The sequence below is a fragment of the Xiphias gladius genome, chromosome 24 (assembly GCF_016859285.1).
Source record: "Xiphias gladius isolate SHS-SW01 ecotype Sanya breed wild chromosome 24, ASM1685928v1, whole genome shotgun sequence".
Lineage (NCBI taxonomy): Eukaryota > Metazoa > Chordata > Actinopteri > Istiophoriformes > Xiphiidae > Xiphias > Xiphias gladius.
In genome coordinates, this window is record NC_053423.1 from 23,116,842 (window position 1) to 23,134,452 (window position 17,611).

The following is a 17,611-nucleotide window of genomic DNA, read 5'->3' on the forward strand; positions in this document are numbered from 1 at the left end:
ATTGCTTTCCGTTTGCCAGAAATCATCATATGCCGTACGTATACTGAAGCGTGTCTCATCGTTCAGATTCGGATGCACTGTATGCCCGTTTTTGCACACACAAATATGCACTCACGCTCCGTAAAAAATTTCCTTTCGCCCTCTCCTCTCTCTCTCGTCACTCTCATATGTATGCAGGTCTCATTTTGTAATCTCTTGCTCTCCCTTACAAACAAACACTGCATCTGTCCACCCGCTGCAGTTGAATCTACACTCCTCTAACTAATCCTCTCCCTCTCTCTCTCTGTCCGTCCCTTAGTTCATCTTCTATCCTTTCGGCACCTGCAGGTCTTTCTCTGCTTCATTCTTCTGCTTGCACTCACCATTTGTTCTCTACGGTCCTGCTCTTGCCTGTGTTCCTCTGGGCCCATCCACACGCTGGCATGCTGCAATTTAGACCTCCGTCTGTGCTGGATTGCGGGGGGGGGGGGACAAAAACATTTCTTACAAATGAAAACCACTCTTCCGAACTTTCTGTCTCTGAGGAAATGACCTGACCTGCATACTATGCTTCTTTTTTCCCCCCCTCCTTCCGACTTCTGTCTGAACTCCATACTACGCTCTGCCTAGCGCACAGTACTCTGGGTATACAGTATGTGCTAATTTTTGTAGTATATTTTGGTGCAGCTAGTGTACGAGAAATAATTAGGCTTGGAAAGTGAATAAGACCGGCTGGGGAAGGTGATAACAAGCTACAGTGAATTCTGACACAGTTTGTAGCAGCCTTATCTTTATGTGCAGGAAATCACATAAGCATATACTGCTAATGAATCATTTTACAAAGAAATGTCATGTAAAGTCATACCCCCTCCAAGTGGGGAAACAAAGGAAATATATTTTCTAATTTTTGTATTTTATCTATTGGATTTGAAGGCAGTGTTAGTTCAGGCATACATAATGTACTGTACTTTGCGGTTTTGTACTACCTGAAAAGTACGCAAGACATGCGCCTGGATATTAAGTATTGGACATGTGCCATGGTAACGAAACTTAGTTTAACTGCGTTACCCAGGATGTTTACAGGTACCTATTGGAGCTGAGATAATGAAAACCTTTCGCCTGTCTTGTACGTACAATATCATCCATGTATTTAGAGTACTAAGCCGCAAAATGCTCTTTTTGATCTAGGTGTCGTATTTGGCGATAAACGGTAATCGCCCTGGAGTTTCTGAACTCTTTATCTGTTAACTTTTAATGTTGTCCCATTTAATCCTGAATGTCAGCAGGTTTTCATTATTAGGAATGTAAACAGTATTAAGAGTGCGCGGCTTCCGCTTTGCTGAAATCCTTTCTGTGTTTGCAGATTTACGGGATGTCCGAGCAGGAGAGATAAATACAAGGATGAGTAGTTGGTGTAGTGAGCGTCATTTATTTACATTGTTTACTGGAGAATAAGTGCTTCATAACGGCCATGTAAATCAACCGTCTCACTTGAGATAACACTGACACGCATATAATATGGCAGAGAAGAAGAAGTGAGCGTTAGAAACTACTTATGGCTAGAGAAGACTTATGACAGCAGCATGATGACACTGTTTCTCCTCTCTGTCTCCTCTCCAGCGTCTCCTCTCCTCATCAGGTGAAGCACTGTGAGCCGCCGACCCTCCCCCCACCTCTCCTCCCTCCCTCCTCCCCCCCACAGACACCACCCACTGTCCCAAAATCCCTCAACCCCACCTGGTCTTACCTGTCAAACCCCATCCGACAGCTGCCACTGGCCCCCCCTTTACCCCATGGTGGCCCCAAGGCCCACCCTCTCACTGCTATTGGCTGTCCTGGCCTGCACGGGGCCCGCACGCCCCTCGCCCCCCCTGCTGCTCCGGCCCCGGGAGAGAGAGAGGGACTCGGGTGGTGTCAACATCGCCGTGGTCCACTCGGGCTCCTCCCTGCTCCCGGAGACGGCGGTGGCGGGAGGTGCGGGGGTCGGCGAGCCGGGGCCGGGGCTGGGGCCCGGTCTGGGAAACGGTCCGGGAGGAGGAGGAGGAGGAGGAGGAAGGGGAGTAACGGATACAGCTTCGTTGGCAGGAGTGGCTGCGATGGCCTCGTTTTCCTCCTCCTTGTCATCCCTGTCGCTGGCGGCGCTTGTGGGGGAGACGGTGATGACACCGTCAGGTCAGGCCAACGTCATCTACCTGGCTGTGAATGAGAGCAGCCCAGGCAGCCTGCTCCTGCAGCTGTGTGAGCTACTGGCCACCACACCACTGCAGGTAGACGTACAGCACATACATTACCAACACTGCACACCTCTGACTACTCTCAAGAATAGGATAACTATCCCACAAAGTTTAGACAGCGTTTCACAGATGTTCTTGGACAATATGACATTTCCAAGACGTGTATCCAAATGTTTGAAAACTGCAGCAAACAGCGGGCCATAGGATTGCGAACACCCACCACTAAACAGACAGAAGAAGTAGTTAAGGTGCAATGTGCCAGTCTGGGGAGCATATGTGATGAAGCTGCTGCTTTTCTGAAGGCCCGCATGCACCTAAAGTAGGAAAGAGTACAACGGTATGTCTTGACTTTGACATGCGTCAGCCCACGACGCAGGCTGAACCTTAAGTTCCCAAAAGGTTCACTTTCAAAAACTATTAAATACCAGCTATCACTTAGCCGCACATGTTCTTTCATAAAGTTCTGCATAGCATTGCCAAATGTTCTGTGAATTTCACTGCAATATTAGATTTAAGCTGAGGTTCCGCTCTTCCCGAGAGTTTAACTGCCTGAAATGACGAGATGCCAAAGTCTTCTAGCTGGGAAACATGCACATTGACTCTATCCGGCCTTTAACAAGTTGTTGCCTGCTGGCACGGTTTTCTTGTGTTGTTCCTTTGCTCATTCAGTCGTGTTTTGCAGAAATCAGAAAATTCTCTGTTCATTCATTCATGTTCATTGTAGAGTTCGTTCATTTTAATCGTTCATTCACTCATTCATTCATAGTATGACACTTGTGATGGGAGCAGATCTGAGTTGGCAACCTCATCTCTGAGAGCTGCTTGTGATCATACTGACGGAGGTAATTAAGCACACCACATGTTATACTCTTGATTCATTTACTCATTCATGTATTCATCCATTCATTCATAGAACTATACATTATGAATGTATCTGTTTATCTAATCTGTCTCTCGATATATTGCCATGTCAGAACAATGGAAGGGTCTTGTTGTAAAAGTCTTAGATCAAATATGATATTAACTCTTTTAAGTAACACTTGCTATCTTATTTCCAGGTCCTGTCTGTAGCCAATTTGCATATCAAATACTTGACAACTGAGCTGTCTGCTACACTTAGCTTCAATTTGCTTCCCTGTCATCAAGCCAGCATCGAATCACTACAACCCCTCCTCGAATCATTACATAAAGTCATGGCAAATTGCCAGAACTGCCTCCGTTTATCCTGAATTCATTAACGGTTTTGACATTACTTTCTTAAAAGGTAATTACAAAAAGAAAAACCCAAAACAAAATAAACAGGTGTGGCTGTTGCGTGTCTGCGACACCTTTTACTAAGCTGTGCAGGAGCCGAACTGGCCCATAAACTCGGAGGTTGTCTGTTGTGTCTGTGGCGTGAAGCAGCTAAAGCTCTACAGGTACAACGGGCGCTCTTCCCCCGACAGGAAGCCAGTCCACTGCAGGGGACTTATTTGTGATTTTATCTCTGTGAATACTGATTGCCAAGCAGAGCAGCAAAGCAGTCCCATGAATTAAAAGCCTCCAGCAGTTGCTTCATTACTTCATTAAAGCTCTAAAATGCTTTGGAAAATATTTGGTTTCTTCAGCAATCAAGATATTTGTTAGCAGGGGAAGAAAAATAAAGTCTTTGCCAGAATATGAGCCGTTATCCTGTATACTAAAAACAGCATATGAACATACTCATTGTTCAAGTATCTTTTGCACACATGTTAAGCCTTTAATTTAATCTCTGGGTTTGGTGCATAGGAATGAAAGAAACGGCGGCTTTGATGACTAAACGTCTGATGAGAAGCTTATGAAATTGTCTCAATGAGGCTGATGTAATGCCTTTTGTCTGATGTGCTAGGTTTCCCTGTGCAACCTCTCTTCTACTTCCAGGGTTTGGTGTTTGAGGAAGAGCGACCGCCGCCGCCAAACCGCGCCCCTCTGGCCCCCATGCTGGAGTTTGTCTCCGCCCAGACGGGGGTTCCTGTGGTTGCTGTAGGGGGAGGGGCCAGCCTGGGACGAGAGCCACAGGTAGAAACGGATTACTTAACGTTGCGTCATCAACCCTTTTAATTTCATTTGGACTAAAGCAAAGGCTGTCTGTGGCTTAGAAAGGGGGGCACAGAGCATAAGAAATAATGAGTGAAGTGACTGAAGAACTACTTCTTTACCCCGGAAACCGTTCTGAGTCTGGATTTCAGCAATTTCTTTATTTTAGATTCAAATTAGAAATATTGTTTCAGTGGAGTTAACTTTTACAGGTGTACAGTTTAGTCATGGCTAATGCAGCTAGTCATTATGGGATATACTGGCATGAATAGGATGATGTTTTAAATCAGTAAATTACTGTCAAAATTGGACATCGGCCCCTTTTACTTTTGCTGAAGTGGGTGGCGGCTCATGTCCTCTGCAGTCCATCAGTAGATGGTGTTCTTAGATGGTTTTTGATTTATATTTAATATTTAATTTGATTTTACATTAATTTGATTAAATTTCCAAAAAAGTAAGACAGTTCTATGAGGCATAACACATTGCCTTCAAAATTATAGCATCATTAACAGACTTTGGAGGCAGCACATGAAGCTGCAAACACATCGTTCACATTTTATCACCTTTTTCAATTCAGTTCCACTTCAATTCAGTTTTATTTATATGGCGCCAAATCATAAAAGAGGTTATCTCAGGGCACTTTTCATGTAGAGCAGGTCTAGACCGGACTCTTTATAGTTATATTTACAGAGACCCAACATTCCCTTAGTGTATAGTTGTCAATGTACACAACCAGCTGATGAGGAGTCACAGTAACATCCATTTGTGGTTGTGTTTTTGGCTGCCTGATGCATGTAAGTCACATATTAACTCTCCTATTAGCTCTGTTTTGGTCTGAACTGAGTCCCGAGGGTAATATTTGGCTCTTTCACTGCTAAATGCTCCACTGTGCTCACTGACTAGTTGCTAACTTTGTCTGTCTGCTGTTTGGTGCTGGGAAGGAAGTGAACAGTGGGTTTATAACAGCTCTGTTGACAGAAACAAGCTGCCTGCTACATTTGGAAACAGGTTTGATGAGAGCAGTCAGACTGCACCAGAGAGTTGCTGGCCATAAAGCCAAAGCAAAGAACTCGGATGTTTCTCCCCGCCAAAATGTGCATTTCAGCTCTGGATGTCACAAATTCCGTAGGCCTGTGAGTAACATGTATGTATGGGACAGTCGCTATCTGTAACAGAGGGCTGTATCTCATAGTTCCGGTACCAGAAAATGGAGCAGAGTGAAGAATCTGTAATTTCTTCCAGATTGAAGTCCCTTGTAGGATACAGTTATTTTCTAGATTCTAAACATTTCAGAGAACGTGCCGCTCTGACCTCATCATGAAGCAGCAATGAAGAGGAGGAAATTAAATTTTGTCAGAATTGCCCTAGTACTGTCAGCGCTGCTAAACTCTGCCGGGTTCAGAACTGGTTCTCTTTACCGAGTAGAGGACATGTGCTCGTAATTTGACATTTTTAGTGCAGACTGTGAGTGTATCCAGAGTACTACAGACCATACAAGGTGCATTAGTCATGGCAATCAATATATTTTTTCATTTTCTCAACATCAGCGTTTATGTTCTGATCATTTTTGTATTCTGGCTGGACCAAAAAGCAGAGTTTCTGTGGCAAAATTCACGATCCAGTTGACTGCTGTCTCACCTTGTTTTAAACGATGCCAAATCAATGGGTGTCATCTCTCCAACTGGCTAATTTGTGTGTGACAAAAGTTAATGTTTTAGGCATTAGTAATAAGGAGCTCAAGCTAACAAAGCCGTTTAGCCTGACAGGTGTGATATTTAATGAGTTGGCCAATTTGTTTGAAGTAACGATGTGGTTACTGTGATTTTACACGACTGTAAGTTCAGCTACGGTAACAGCTGATGTAGCACATTCAGCTTGGCACTGAGCTGCCAGCACCAGAACATATCATTATCAAAAGCAGCTGTGTTTATGGTGGGAGGTGAGTTTGCTTTGAACGAGGGGCAGAACTACTTTTGCACTTGTTAGACTCAGATAAGCCCCTTTGATTACATTTCTACAACTCTATGTGCTTCTGCCTCTACATGTACGTAAATAATAATTTACTCAGAAAGGATAAGATAAGATTTTATTGATCCACAGGGGAGAAACTGGTATTTTCATTGGTTGATTTAAACCTTGAAAAGGCTACTGCAAGTTAGCTAATGAGAGAGAGGGAGAGACTTTATTGTCATGGCATATCAAAACACAACGAAAGACAACTCGGCAGAAATCCGCTCCATACAGCAGCATAAAAATATGTGTATAAAAATGTAATAAAAAATTCTATAATAATAGCATAATAAATAGGTAAAATGGCCGTAAACAATGAGTTATTGCACTTACCTACAGTATTGCAGTTAAGGTCGGGGTAGTTATTTTGGAAGGGGGGGGTTTATGGGCTCAGCAGCTTGTCCACGGCTTGGGGGTGAAAGCTGTTTCTCCGCCTGTTGGTCCGTGTGTGGATGGTTCTGTGCCTGCCTGCTGGGGAGGGTGGTGAACAGGTGGTGTCCATTTTTGCCCCCAGGGTAAGCTCTGCATTTGAGAAAATATTTTTATAACTAAACACTAATCTGTTCTTAATTGCCTTGGGGAACCTGATTCATGCATATCTCCTGATACATGCCAAGAATCAATCAACCTTGTGTGTTGACACAAGTGCTGATGGCTTCTAAAACTGTGACTTGGGACACGACATCAGTCATTCATCGTTTCCGGTGAGTGATCACATGACAAGAGTGCTAGTAGAGTATTTAACTCCAGCTTCCAAGGGGACACTTAAAGATTTTTTATGTTTCATGCTACACCACCAACCGCACACTCCCGGCATGTTCCCTGTATGCTTCACTCTCACTCCGGGTTAAGAAAAGCAGACAGGCTTACATCATAACTCAGGCTGATGCCGGTTTGATATTTGACCTAGTTCAGTGCAGCACAACCTGGGGTGAGCCCCGTCGACATGGGAACGCGGCGTGATATTCCCTGAAGTTTCCTCTTTTGATCATCTACATGTACGCACAGATGCAGCGTCTCGATGATTAATTAAATTACATGCTCACTGCCTCTTTGTTTTATGTTCAGAAAAAGCTAAATAATTAGTTGTTAACAACACTGCTCAAACCTTTGGACAGTGTCATAAAAGTGCAGAGTCATACAGGATGCACACTGTCATGAAAAAACCTTTGCTTTATTCCAAACTCTAAGCTCACATTCATTCCAACTCTCAACCTATATGGATTTTTCCATCCTGATCCTTTGTTCTAGTTAGAGAAAGATAGGAAGAAGGATACAATAGAAGAAAAGCCAATAGAAACGAAGTCCTCTTTCAGACAGTGAGCGAGTCATCTGTCCAGATTAAATGTAACTGGAGCAGCAGAGAGGAAGGAAATCGTTGTTTCTTTCATTGACACTGAAAGCCTTTTTCAGATGCCAAGGACTTTTTTGACAGCCACTGTGTTATTCCTCTGAGTGTTCGGAGGCAAACAAAAGAACCGAGCTGGATGAGAACAGCAAGAACTAGCTTACTTGGCTACTATCTGGATACACTCACACTCTTACATAACGGCAGTACGCAACCACCAGTCCAGGATCTGTTGAAATTACAGTTCGTGAATTAATGCAGTGTGCAATTCATAGTGAAAATCAGCGTTCAGTGCCAGTGCAGGAAAATGTTTAAGTAGCAAGATGGAGATAGTGAGGGTGTGGTCAGCGTAGATCCACACAACGGAAAATACATTCTCAGATAAAAGTATTCCATTTTCAAATAAGAATATTTCAGGTTTGTTACAGCTCCGTTGTCGTGGTGCTGCTCAGTGTAAAGAATATGCAGCCAGTGATGAAAATGCAGATGTGTGGGTTGATTGCGTGTTGATCTGCTGTCAATGCTAAAGGCTCCAGTAGAGGCATCACTTGCCTTTTGGGAGACTCCCGACGGTCCGTTACAACCTGCACGGTGAGGGTCATGTGACTGAGGGAACTAGCCAAGGGCGTCAGTGGGCGACCATTTCGTAGCCATAAAAGCTTGTCCGCCCCTTCGAGAGGTAAACAGTGCCACATAACACAGCTGTCCTTGGAAAATAGTAAGACTCTCTACAGTGAAGGGAGAAATGCAGTAAAGCTTGTTAATTGACCTGCGGCAATTTTACTTTAGTCAAATTGTGATTCAAATAATGCAAACATTTTCAAATGTAAAAAATATGATTATGAAAGAAACAAACTAAGGTCTGAAGCAACTACCCTTCAAAATATGCCTTTATATCCATTGTGAATAGTCATCTCAACTGCTAGTCAGATTTTGAGTTTTGAGCTTTTCCTCTTTTCTTTAATGTTTGGGTCTTACACCTAGCAAAAGTCTTTTCAGCTCTATTCAGACTGTGTGGCTGGAGAAATATCATTCAACTTAAATCTGTGCGCTGAGCGATTGTTTCATTCAAATAAAAACACCGTTAAACCCACAGTCACTGTAGTCTACTAGATAAAATTGTAATAATAACTCACAACATTTTGGCTGTCGTCCGGCAGTAAACACGCCAACAGATGAGCTCGCTAGCACCAGTGCTAGCTTAGCTACGCCTTTTCGTCATATGACCCCTGCCTTGCAGGCAGCAGCAGTCCACTGTCTTTGGTCGAAGTCAGTTCCCCTTTCAAACAGTGTAACCCCCACTGTTAAATTGATGTGCCCTTTGGCTTCTCCTCCCTGTGGTTAGGGTGAGGGGGTTAGGTTAGGTAGGTGTAGCAAAGACTGGTTGGGGTTAGGGTAAGGTTGGTGTCAGGTTAAGCAGCTGAGTAGACGACGAGGGCTCAAATTTAGCTGACCAGAAACGCATATGGACAGATTCACGTCTCAAGCTGGATGGAGACTGGAGTTTCCGTCCTGTCAAGCAATAGGTTTTGGATTTTTTTACTGACCTTAAAGGACATCTATGTTTTAATAGTACTTGGGTTTTATTTTGCTTATTGGTTATATTGGTTATGATAACACTCTACCTACCAAAGCAAATGATGAAATCTCGAAACGCAGCATACATCCAATGAGGCAACAAATATGATGGGTCAGAGCTGATAACAATATTTTTTTTTTTTTTCCAGGCTATCTTCACCTTTGTCCATATCTTATAAACTGAAACACGTATTTAGGGGCAACATTTACCCACCCAAATGTCCAAATGTACTCGTGGCTTCATGCTCTCTGTCTCCGTGCTTTCAGGAGAGCGGCTCCATCTACCTCCAGTTCACCTGCTCCACCTCGCTACAACTCGAGGTCATCTTCGAGGTGCTTGAAGAGTACGACTGGACCGCCTTCTCCGTGGTGACCACCCGTCACCATGGCTACGAGGACTTCCTGGCCATGGTGGAGGGTATGACGGATGGTTCGTTCATCGGCTGGGAGAAGAAGAGTGTGGTGATTCTTAATGTGACGGACGACCCCGGTGGGGCGCGAACCAAGCGGCTGCTCAAAGACAATGAAGCCCAGGTGAGGCAGGGAAACACAAATGTCAGTTTTGATTGTTTCTTTAGTTTATTGCCGTTTCTAACTGAAGGCCATTGTCAAGGGGTAAAAATAATTTCTCATATATCAAGTCTTATAATTGTTCTCAAAACTACAACATTCAATATATCTAACCTGTGAAATCGGTGTTCCTGTCACTCATCTTGATGAGTCGTCTTAACTTAAAATGACTTATTTGCAGCCTGAGACTCAGGTAGCTGACTTCTGTAAAGGCTCCACAAGCCCTGAAGAAACATATGGTGAATGCAGCCAATCTCTAGCTTAGAAAAAGATCCTCTCCTCCACTGTCAGTGTGACCTCCTGCCGTCAGCTGCTAGCTTCACCTTTTAAAGTCACGACAAAAATCTACAAAAACAAAATGGTGGAAACATGCACGTATTGGAGCGTAGGAAGTGTATAAATCAAAATCCTGGCACTATTGTGAAAATGACAAGCCTTTCTTTATGACAGTAAGAGGACTTTGATGAAACACAACAAGAACGGGCTATTAAACATACACATAAATAGTAATAATCTGTAATGTGTTTTCAAACCAAGTAACAAGACCCTTACGAAACTGATTGAATTGTTTTGCGAAAAGTTCTGAAACAAGTCAAATCACAATGGAAACCGTTATAAGACTTAGAAGAAAAATTACTTTAAATAGAAATGCCCCTTTAGCCTCTGAGCCTGTGTTATTGTTAGCAGTGGTGCTGTGGAATAAGGACCACACTATTAAGCATCTAAACTGACTAATCTTGACATTCGCAAGTAAATTTTTAAGTGTAACCAGCTATTTAGTTTTCTATCCTTAAGACTGACATTTGTAAAGCACCTTGGTGCAACAAGTAGTCGATTAATCGGTTAGTTCATTGAAATAAAAAAACAGAACGTACTTTGATAATGGAATACTCTTTTAAGGTAATTTTCAAGTATAAACGCCAAAAATTTAATGGTTTCAGCTTCTCAAATGTTAGAATTTGCTGCTTTTCCTTTTTCTTACATTTAATGAATTGAATATCTTTGGGCTTTAGACTGTCGTTTGGACAACACAAGCAATTTGATTTCATCACCTTGGGCTCTCAGAAATCATGATGGAGATTTTTCACATTTTTCTGGCGTTCTGTAGACCAAAGAATTATTTGTTTAATTGTGAAAAGAATGAATAATACTTGCAGTCCTATTTGGTAGCTTCTTAAGGTCTAAAACAATACAAGTCCATGTTTGTAAGATAGAAAAGAGCTAAAAGCTAATATGGGTTGTAATTTGTCTGACCTTTGGTCAGTGTAACCATTAGCCAATCAGAGAACATTGACGGTTGAGTTTAGCTTTCTGCAAAATACAGTTTAGAAAAACGTATTTGATTGGTTACATGCAAATAAATTATGACATTCTGATGCTCAGATAGGTGACGACTTCATGAAACAAGAAAATACAAGATACAAATTTCTCCCTCTTGGGTTTTGGGCTGTAGTGTAAAAATAAAAAAATCACAATTTTATTTCAGTTTGACTCTAATAACTCAATACCAGGTTAATCGACTCTGTCAGATCAATATATTTGCAATGCTCTCAGTGGCTTTGCAGCTACAGTTACTTAATGTCATCATAAGTTACTTCTTCAGGCATTTTAACCAGAGGAAATGTTTTGTGGAAAGCTAGAGCATCTCAGTGATTAAAATTGGCCCCATGCTTACAGTAAAAACCTTCTTCAGGGGAGGTTGACTGAGGACACACTATTCATTCATTCACATCCTGGGGGACCATTTACACACACACCATCAGACACACCTGGGAGCTTTGTAGTATAACTGCAGCCTTTAACTGTTTCATCTCTGCGCTAAGCTGCTTTCCTTTCTCTCTCTCTCTCTCTCTCTCTCTCTCTCTCTCTCTCTCTATATATATATATATATATATATATATATATATATATATATATATATATGATATATATATAATATATATGATATATTATATATATTGTGTATATGTGAGAGAGAGAGAGGCCGGTCTATAGTGCCAAGATCACAAATGAATCCACCCAAACGTACTTGTCAACGCACTTTAAAATCAACATGTCACCATTTCAATGTAACATACATCATTTCAAGCTATATGAACAAACAAGCAGCACTGTTACTTTCTGTAAAAACGTAGCACCAGTGCCAGACCTCTTTTCCTTTTCGGCACATCCAAGCAAATCAGCTAAGCTTCTCTGGGGGGTACTTGTCAACAGCAGTTTTCAACAACTGACCAGTGAGAAGGGAGGACTAAGGGAGTTTAAAGGTTATTGACGTTGTTGTTTACAATGGCCAAAAACTCAAAATTAATACAGAAATTACCATGAGATAGAAAGAAAGAATACTTCTTTTTGTGAACAAATCCAGGTTGGTGTTTATGTGTAGAGTTTTAAATGTTCATCTGTGTCCCTCGGGTAGCATAGCGTTAGCTACACAACCAGTTTTTTCAGGACTCAGGACCCCGATAGCTTCTTTTAAGCTAAATATTATAAAGTGGAGTCTTGTGGGGTCTTGGTTAGCAGCCTTAAAAGTACAGCTTTGAAATGACTTTAGAAGTAAGACTGTACAGTGACCCATTGCCACGAAACCTTTTCCAGCCTTAACAACATAAAAGTTTTAGAAATGACTCTTTTTCTGCATCACTGCTGTTAAACCGCTGCAGAAGAGCAACATGGTCCAGAGGCAATGGACAGTGAAACCAGAAGGGACATCATCTGACCTGAGGTAGCCACGGCCTAACACATCTGATAGAGGATGGCGTTTCTGGATGCCACAGGATCTTTTCACTTCCTTCTCCCCAAAACCTCATCTTTGGACATGAGCAATATCTCCTCCGTCTCGTTGTTTCACACCGTACCCTTTTTATTTGCAATCATTCCTTACTCTCATCATTTTACCGTTCTCAGTGTAAATGACTTTTGTTAAAACGGAGTCTATGAAAGGGAGAAAGAAAGAGGGGGAAAATAGACCAAAAGCGAAAGGGCCAGGATGAACATGATGTAATGTAATGAAAGTGATATGAAACGTTGAATAGTGAAGAAGTGAGTCATCTCTCTGCTGGGCTGCAGATGTATTTTTTTTGAGTAGTTTGTACAGGTGGGGGATATTTTGGGAGATGGGTGAATGCATTTTAAAAAATCTGGATCCAGGCAAATTTCAAGAAGTATGTAGCTAAACAACTCCAGTGGATGCTGAACTACTACTAAATGTCCCCCACTAAAATGTCCACTTCCACACTAGCAATGTTAAGCAATGGTCAGTGATGCACAGGGCAAGTTTTTGGACTGTCTCCATTTTTTTTTTTTTCACTGAAATGTTGCCCTCTGCTTATTGTGTTTCGAGGTTACAGGGTCAGTATTATCCATCTAAATTTAGTACTTTCAACAGCAATATATTCGCACGTGTCCTTGAAAAATTAGCTTATTGCTTCTGCATTTGCCTTACCGCCATAAACGCTTAGGTGCGTTGGAAGCGGCCTTAGTGCAAGTGTGTAGGTACATGTCATTTGCCTTGTGTACCGTCTCCTCACTCCTTGATTCTGAGGTGACCCAGAAATCGATCTGTAAAAGAAACCACATTCTAATGCTCCTCGATCTGCTTTGAAAGAGCGAAGATCAATGAGCGAGGAAGCTTAAGGGAGGAAAAACCAGATTGTCCTATGCAAAATGATGTTATCGGATCCACACACCCCTGTAATGGAAATCCGTTAGCAGGTGCACACACCGGCTGATCGGGCTGCTTTGAAACTGCATCACCGCTACACAGCAGCCATGCACCTGTGTGGACAATCGAATATCATTCCCAGTTATGATTCCTTTTTCTTTATATATAAAATAAAACTAAAACACACCTACTGACCACTTTTTGTGGTTTGACTGATCTGTACACAGACACACACACACACACACACACACACACACACACACACACACACAATACCTGATGTTATCCATATAAATACAAACCCAAAGGAAAAAAAACACGTTACAGGTGATCGTGTGTGATGCTGTCATCACTTAACATTGTTTCAGACGCTTAGTGTCTCATTTCACTAGAAATGTGTTACCTTGATTCCCTCTTCCTCGTATTTTTGTTTTGTATTCCTACCTTGTATCTTAATCTTGAGGTATACTTCTGCAACAATGCACGCTCACATCTCTTGGGATCTATTCAGAGAAGGGTGCTACGGGTAACCGTAGGTCGCAGAGGCTCTCAAATGAGCCAGTGCACTCCCTTTCCAAATTACAATGAAGCAAGGTGATGTTATACCTGAAATAAATATAAAAGAACTGCAATTCACCTACATGCACCATGGAAAGGCCAGTTCCAGTATTTAAGTGGGAAGGACTAAAATGCAGGGAAAAGAAGAGAGTAAGGGAAACATGGAGATAATTAGGACGGATAAGATGTACCCTATGTCTTGTTGGCACGCTCTCTGCGGGTCCTGTTGAGAGTTGCTTGAAGTCCTTAGCCAAGGTAAGTGAGAAAACCTTGGATTACAGTTTGGCTTTGGTTTTTCATTACTGCGTGTAGCGTTGTTCACGCCTTGAAACCGGCCTGTTTTGAAATGCTGCTAATGGGCCTGCATGCCAGTTTCCACAAAATCCTCCCATGATTCTCTGTCCTTTGATGGAAAACCAAAGGGTACTATTTTGGTAACGTATCCTAGTAACATTATAGTGCAGGTTTAGCACTGAATGATATTCGTGGACAGGCTAAGCCCTGCGCTGTGAGTGTGTGCTAAAATCCTATCCTCACACGCACACACATACCCTACAGTACATACTCTTGATGTTGGAATCGCTGATTAAATTCGGTTCAGTCTCGTCTGTGCTGTGATGTGAGTATAATTCAGTCAGAGGGAAATCTTTCCAGCCGAGACTTTTCTCTACTGCTCTCTCTGCCGCTCCATCTCTCTTTCTCCATCATTCTCTCTTTTCTTCTGCTGCTGTCCCTCTCTCCTTCTCTCATCATACATTAGCATGTCTCATACACAGATGGTATCTGGGTGCGAACGATCTGTATTTAACTTACACCTGAAATTAAAATTAGCCTCCAGCGCCCATTTAAAGTTCCTCTGCCCCTCGCTAAACACGAGTCTGCCTTGCCGACCTGACAACTTTCTTTTGCAGCTAATACAAAATTATTTATCTTCAGTCTATTTGATGCATAATTTCGGAGGAACTGGGAAGGCCATAGTGCTGCAAGGGCCGTTTATTTTACTTCAAAGCTTGCGTTCGCCAATTAGCATACAGCAGGCATCAGTTGATGATCCACACCGTGGTGTTGTGACTGGTAAGCAAGCTAGCAGGTGTGTTGTTCTTCCTCTACGTGTCGGAATCGCTTAAGTTTATAATTACAGGAGAACGGATGCTTTTTTTTAAATTTTGAGCCGGGGTGCAGCTCTGACCATCACCTGAGCTGGTTTCAGTGATTAACCTCCAGCTTCACAGCATCTGATGTGTTCATATTGGCTCTTCTCCGCTGAGCTGAATTCTGCACTGTAATGCAAATCAGTCTGTACCGGAACGTGTGTCAGTTATTACATTTTGGATTTTGATTTTGATTTTATGATCAAAGAACGAGTGAGCAAGATTGTGAATCTGACCAGACATTCAATAGCAGTGCTACAAACACGTTCCAGCCCAATATTAACTCTCCTTTTAGCTCCGGTTTGGTCTCCACTAACTCCTGAGGGAAATACCTGGCCGTTCAGAAGCCAAATGCACCACTTGCTTTACCCGCTAGTTGCTAACTTTGTTCATCTTCTGTTCGGTGCTGGGCATGTGGCGTACTGTGGGTTCATCAGAGCTTGTTTGCTAATAAAAGCTGCTTCGTGCTACTGGAGTTGATGAGAGTGGTGAGAAAGAACCAAACAGGAAAGTTGCGTGTAAAGCCAAGACAACGAGCTGATAGATGCTAAAACGTTTCGCAGAGCTCAGGGGTACTACGAAGATGGGAGAAAAGTCACTGTTGGATTGTCACTACGAGTGACCCTTGTCACATTACAGATAATCATTTGATCCACTGGTGATGTTAATATTTTGATTAGGTGCAGCTTTAAGTTATATGATTGGCTGTTCCATTGTGGAAATAAATAACCATCTGATGGAAGAAAAAAAAAGGCACTGGGTCCAGCAAAAATAACTAGTGACATAAAAGTTAAATTAAATCAAATTAAATCCTGGTTCTCTACTAAATGAAGAATATTTTTGTGTGTGGATATTCCCCATTTTGGATAGAGACCTCTTTTCAATTCAACCTGTATACTGATGCTGTTAAGCTCTGTCTCGATTTAAAATATGAAGATGCAGGGGGATCTAAATTAATTTTTTTTTCCCTCCAAAATAAGGTGTCCAACACTTGAAAAATGAGACATCTATGCTAACAAAATGATTGATGGCATGAAATTATGACAAATTACGGCTCTCTCTGAAGGATGGCAGAAGGCAGGGAACCCAACTCCCTCTTCCAAGGATGAGAGGGGGAAAACATTTTGACAGACTGGATCATCTCTATTTCAAACATATAGAATGACAAAGTTCAAGCCCATGAAGTGCCGCTGCTATATGTGAAGAGGTCTAAATATACCCCGACTGCTCGGAGGATGTGATTGACAGGGATTGAGCGTTAGCGTGGTCCTAACGCCGACCCTGATCCCATCTCCTGCCAGCTGATTGGGAGGGATTGGCGTCATCCCGCCGTCTTCCCCAACATGGGTAACGGGGGGTGAATGTGCAGCACGCACAACACGCTTGCTGTAGAGTGTTTAGTAAAGCATTTCACATTTGGGCTTTGAATAATTTTAGTTTTATAACCTCATCAATTGTCTTACAAAACTGTAGTGCAAATTTTCCTCAAGTGGTTCCTCTGTGTAATCATCTTAAGTACCCTCAGCATCAACACACACACACACACACACACACACACACACACACACACACACACACACACACACACACACACACACACACACACACACACACACACACATCCTTCTTTTACCATCTTCACGGGGACCCATCACTGACATAATGCATTCCCTAACCCCAAATCCTAAACCTAATTGTAACTTCAACCCTAAAGCAAGTCTTAAGCCTCAAACAGCCCTTTGAAGTTGTGAGATCTTGGCCAAAATGTCCTTTCACTCCCAAGGTCTGAAGCTCAAACTGGTCCTAACAAAGATAGAAGTGCAAGTACACACACACACACACACACACACTGCAGCCTCTTTCCTCTGTCTCACCCTCAACTACTTTCACATTTTTTACTCTCAATTTGTCTTAATAAGGCTGTCAAGAAGTTTAAAATAGCAATCCCATTAATTAATTACATGCTTTGTGATTAATTAATCTAAATTAATAATCACATATACCAATAATTGCCGTGAGAACCATTTGAAAATGTTTCAGTTCAAATGGATTTTGGTAGATGAGTGAATCAATTAATAGACATTATAAACTTTAAAGGTCAACAAATATCTGTTTTATTTCCCATACATTCAGAACATTTTGGTCACTTTTTTTGCAATAATGGCCATAACAAAAAAAACAAAAAAAAGCCCCTTACGAACTGAGGAAATAAAAAATCCGAAATGTTTCGGCAAGAACAATGATGGAAATAAGTCCAAAGGTTTCTCATTTCATCCTTGACATTGTAATGATTGTCAGTGTTTCTTATTTTAGATGCCAAAAACAAAGATCAGTTAGGCAACATAGACCAACAGTAATATACAGTATGGTGCAGTCTAAGACACATGCTATTACATTTTCATTTCACTGAACATACAGAGCATCTCGGGCCGCATTTATAACCTAACAGGAGGCTAGCAGTCCATTT

General features: G+C 42.0%; 1 protein-coding gene across 1 annotated transcript in view; it reads left to right on the forward strand.

The window, feature by feature from the left end:
- Positions 1 to 2,019: 2,019 nt before the first annotated feature.
- Positions 2,020 to 17,611, forward strand: part of LOC120786325 (glutamate receptor ionotropic, NMDA 2D-like) — a 119,032-nt gene continuing 103,440 nt past the window's right edge. Inside the window, exons 1-4 of the mRNA XM_040121729.1 lie at positions 2,020 to 2,246; positions 2,980 to 3,055; positions 4,113 to 4,250; positions 9,472 to 9,738. Of these exons, the coding sequence (XP_039977663.1) occupies positions 4,170 to 4,250; positions 9,472 to 9,738 (348 nt within the window). The 5' untranslated portion in view covers positions 2,020 to 2,246; positions 2,980 to 3,055; positions 4,113 to 4,169. The remainder of the gene's footprint in view (positions 2,247 to 2,979; positions 3,056 to 4,112; positions 4,251 to 9,471; positions 9,739 to 17,611) is intronic.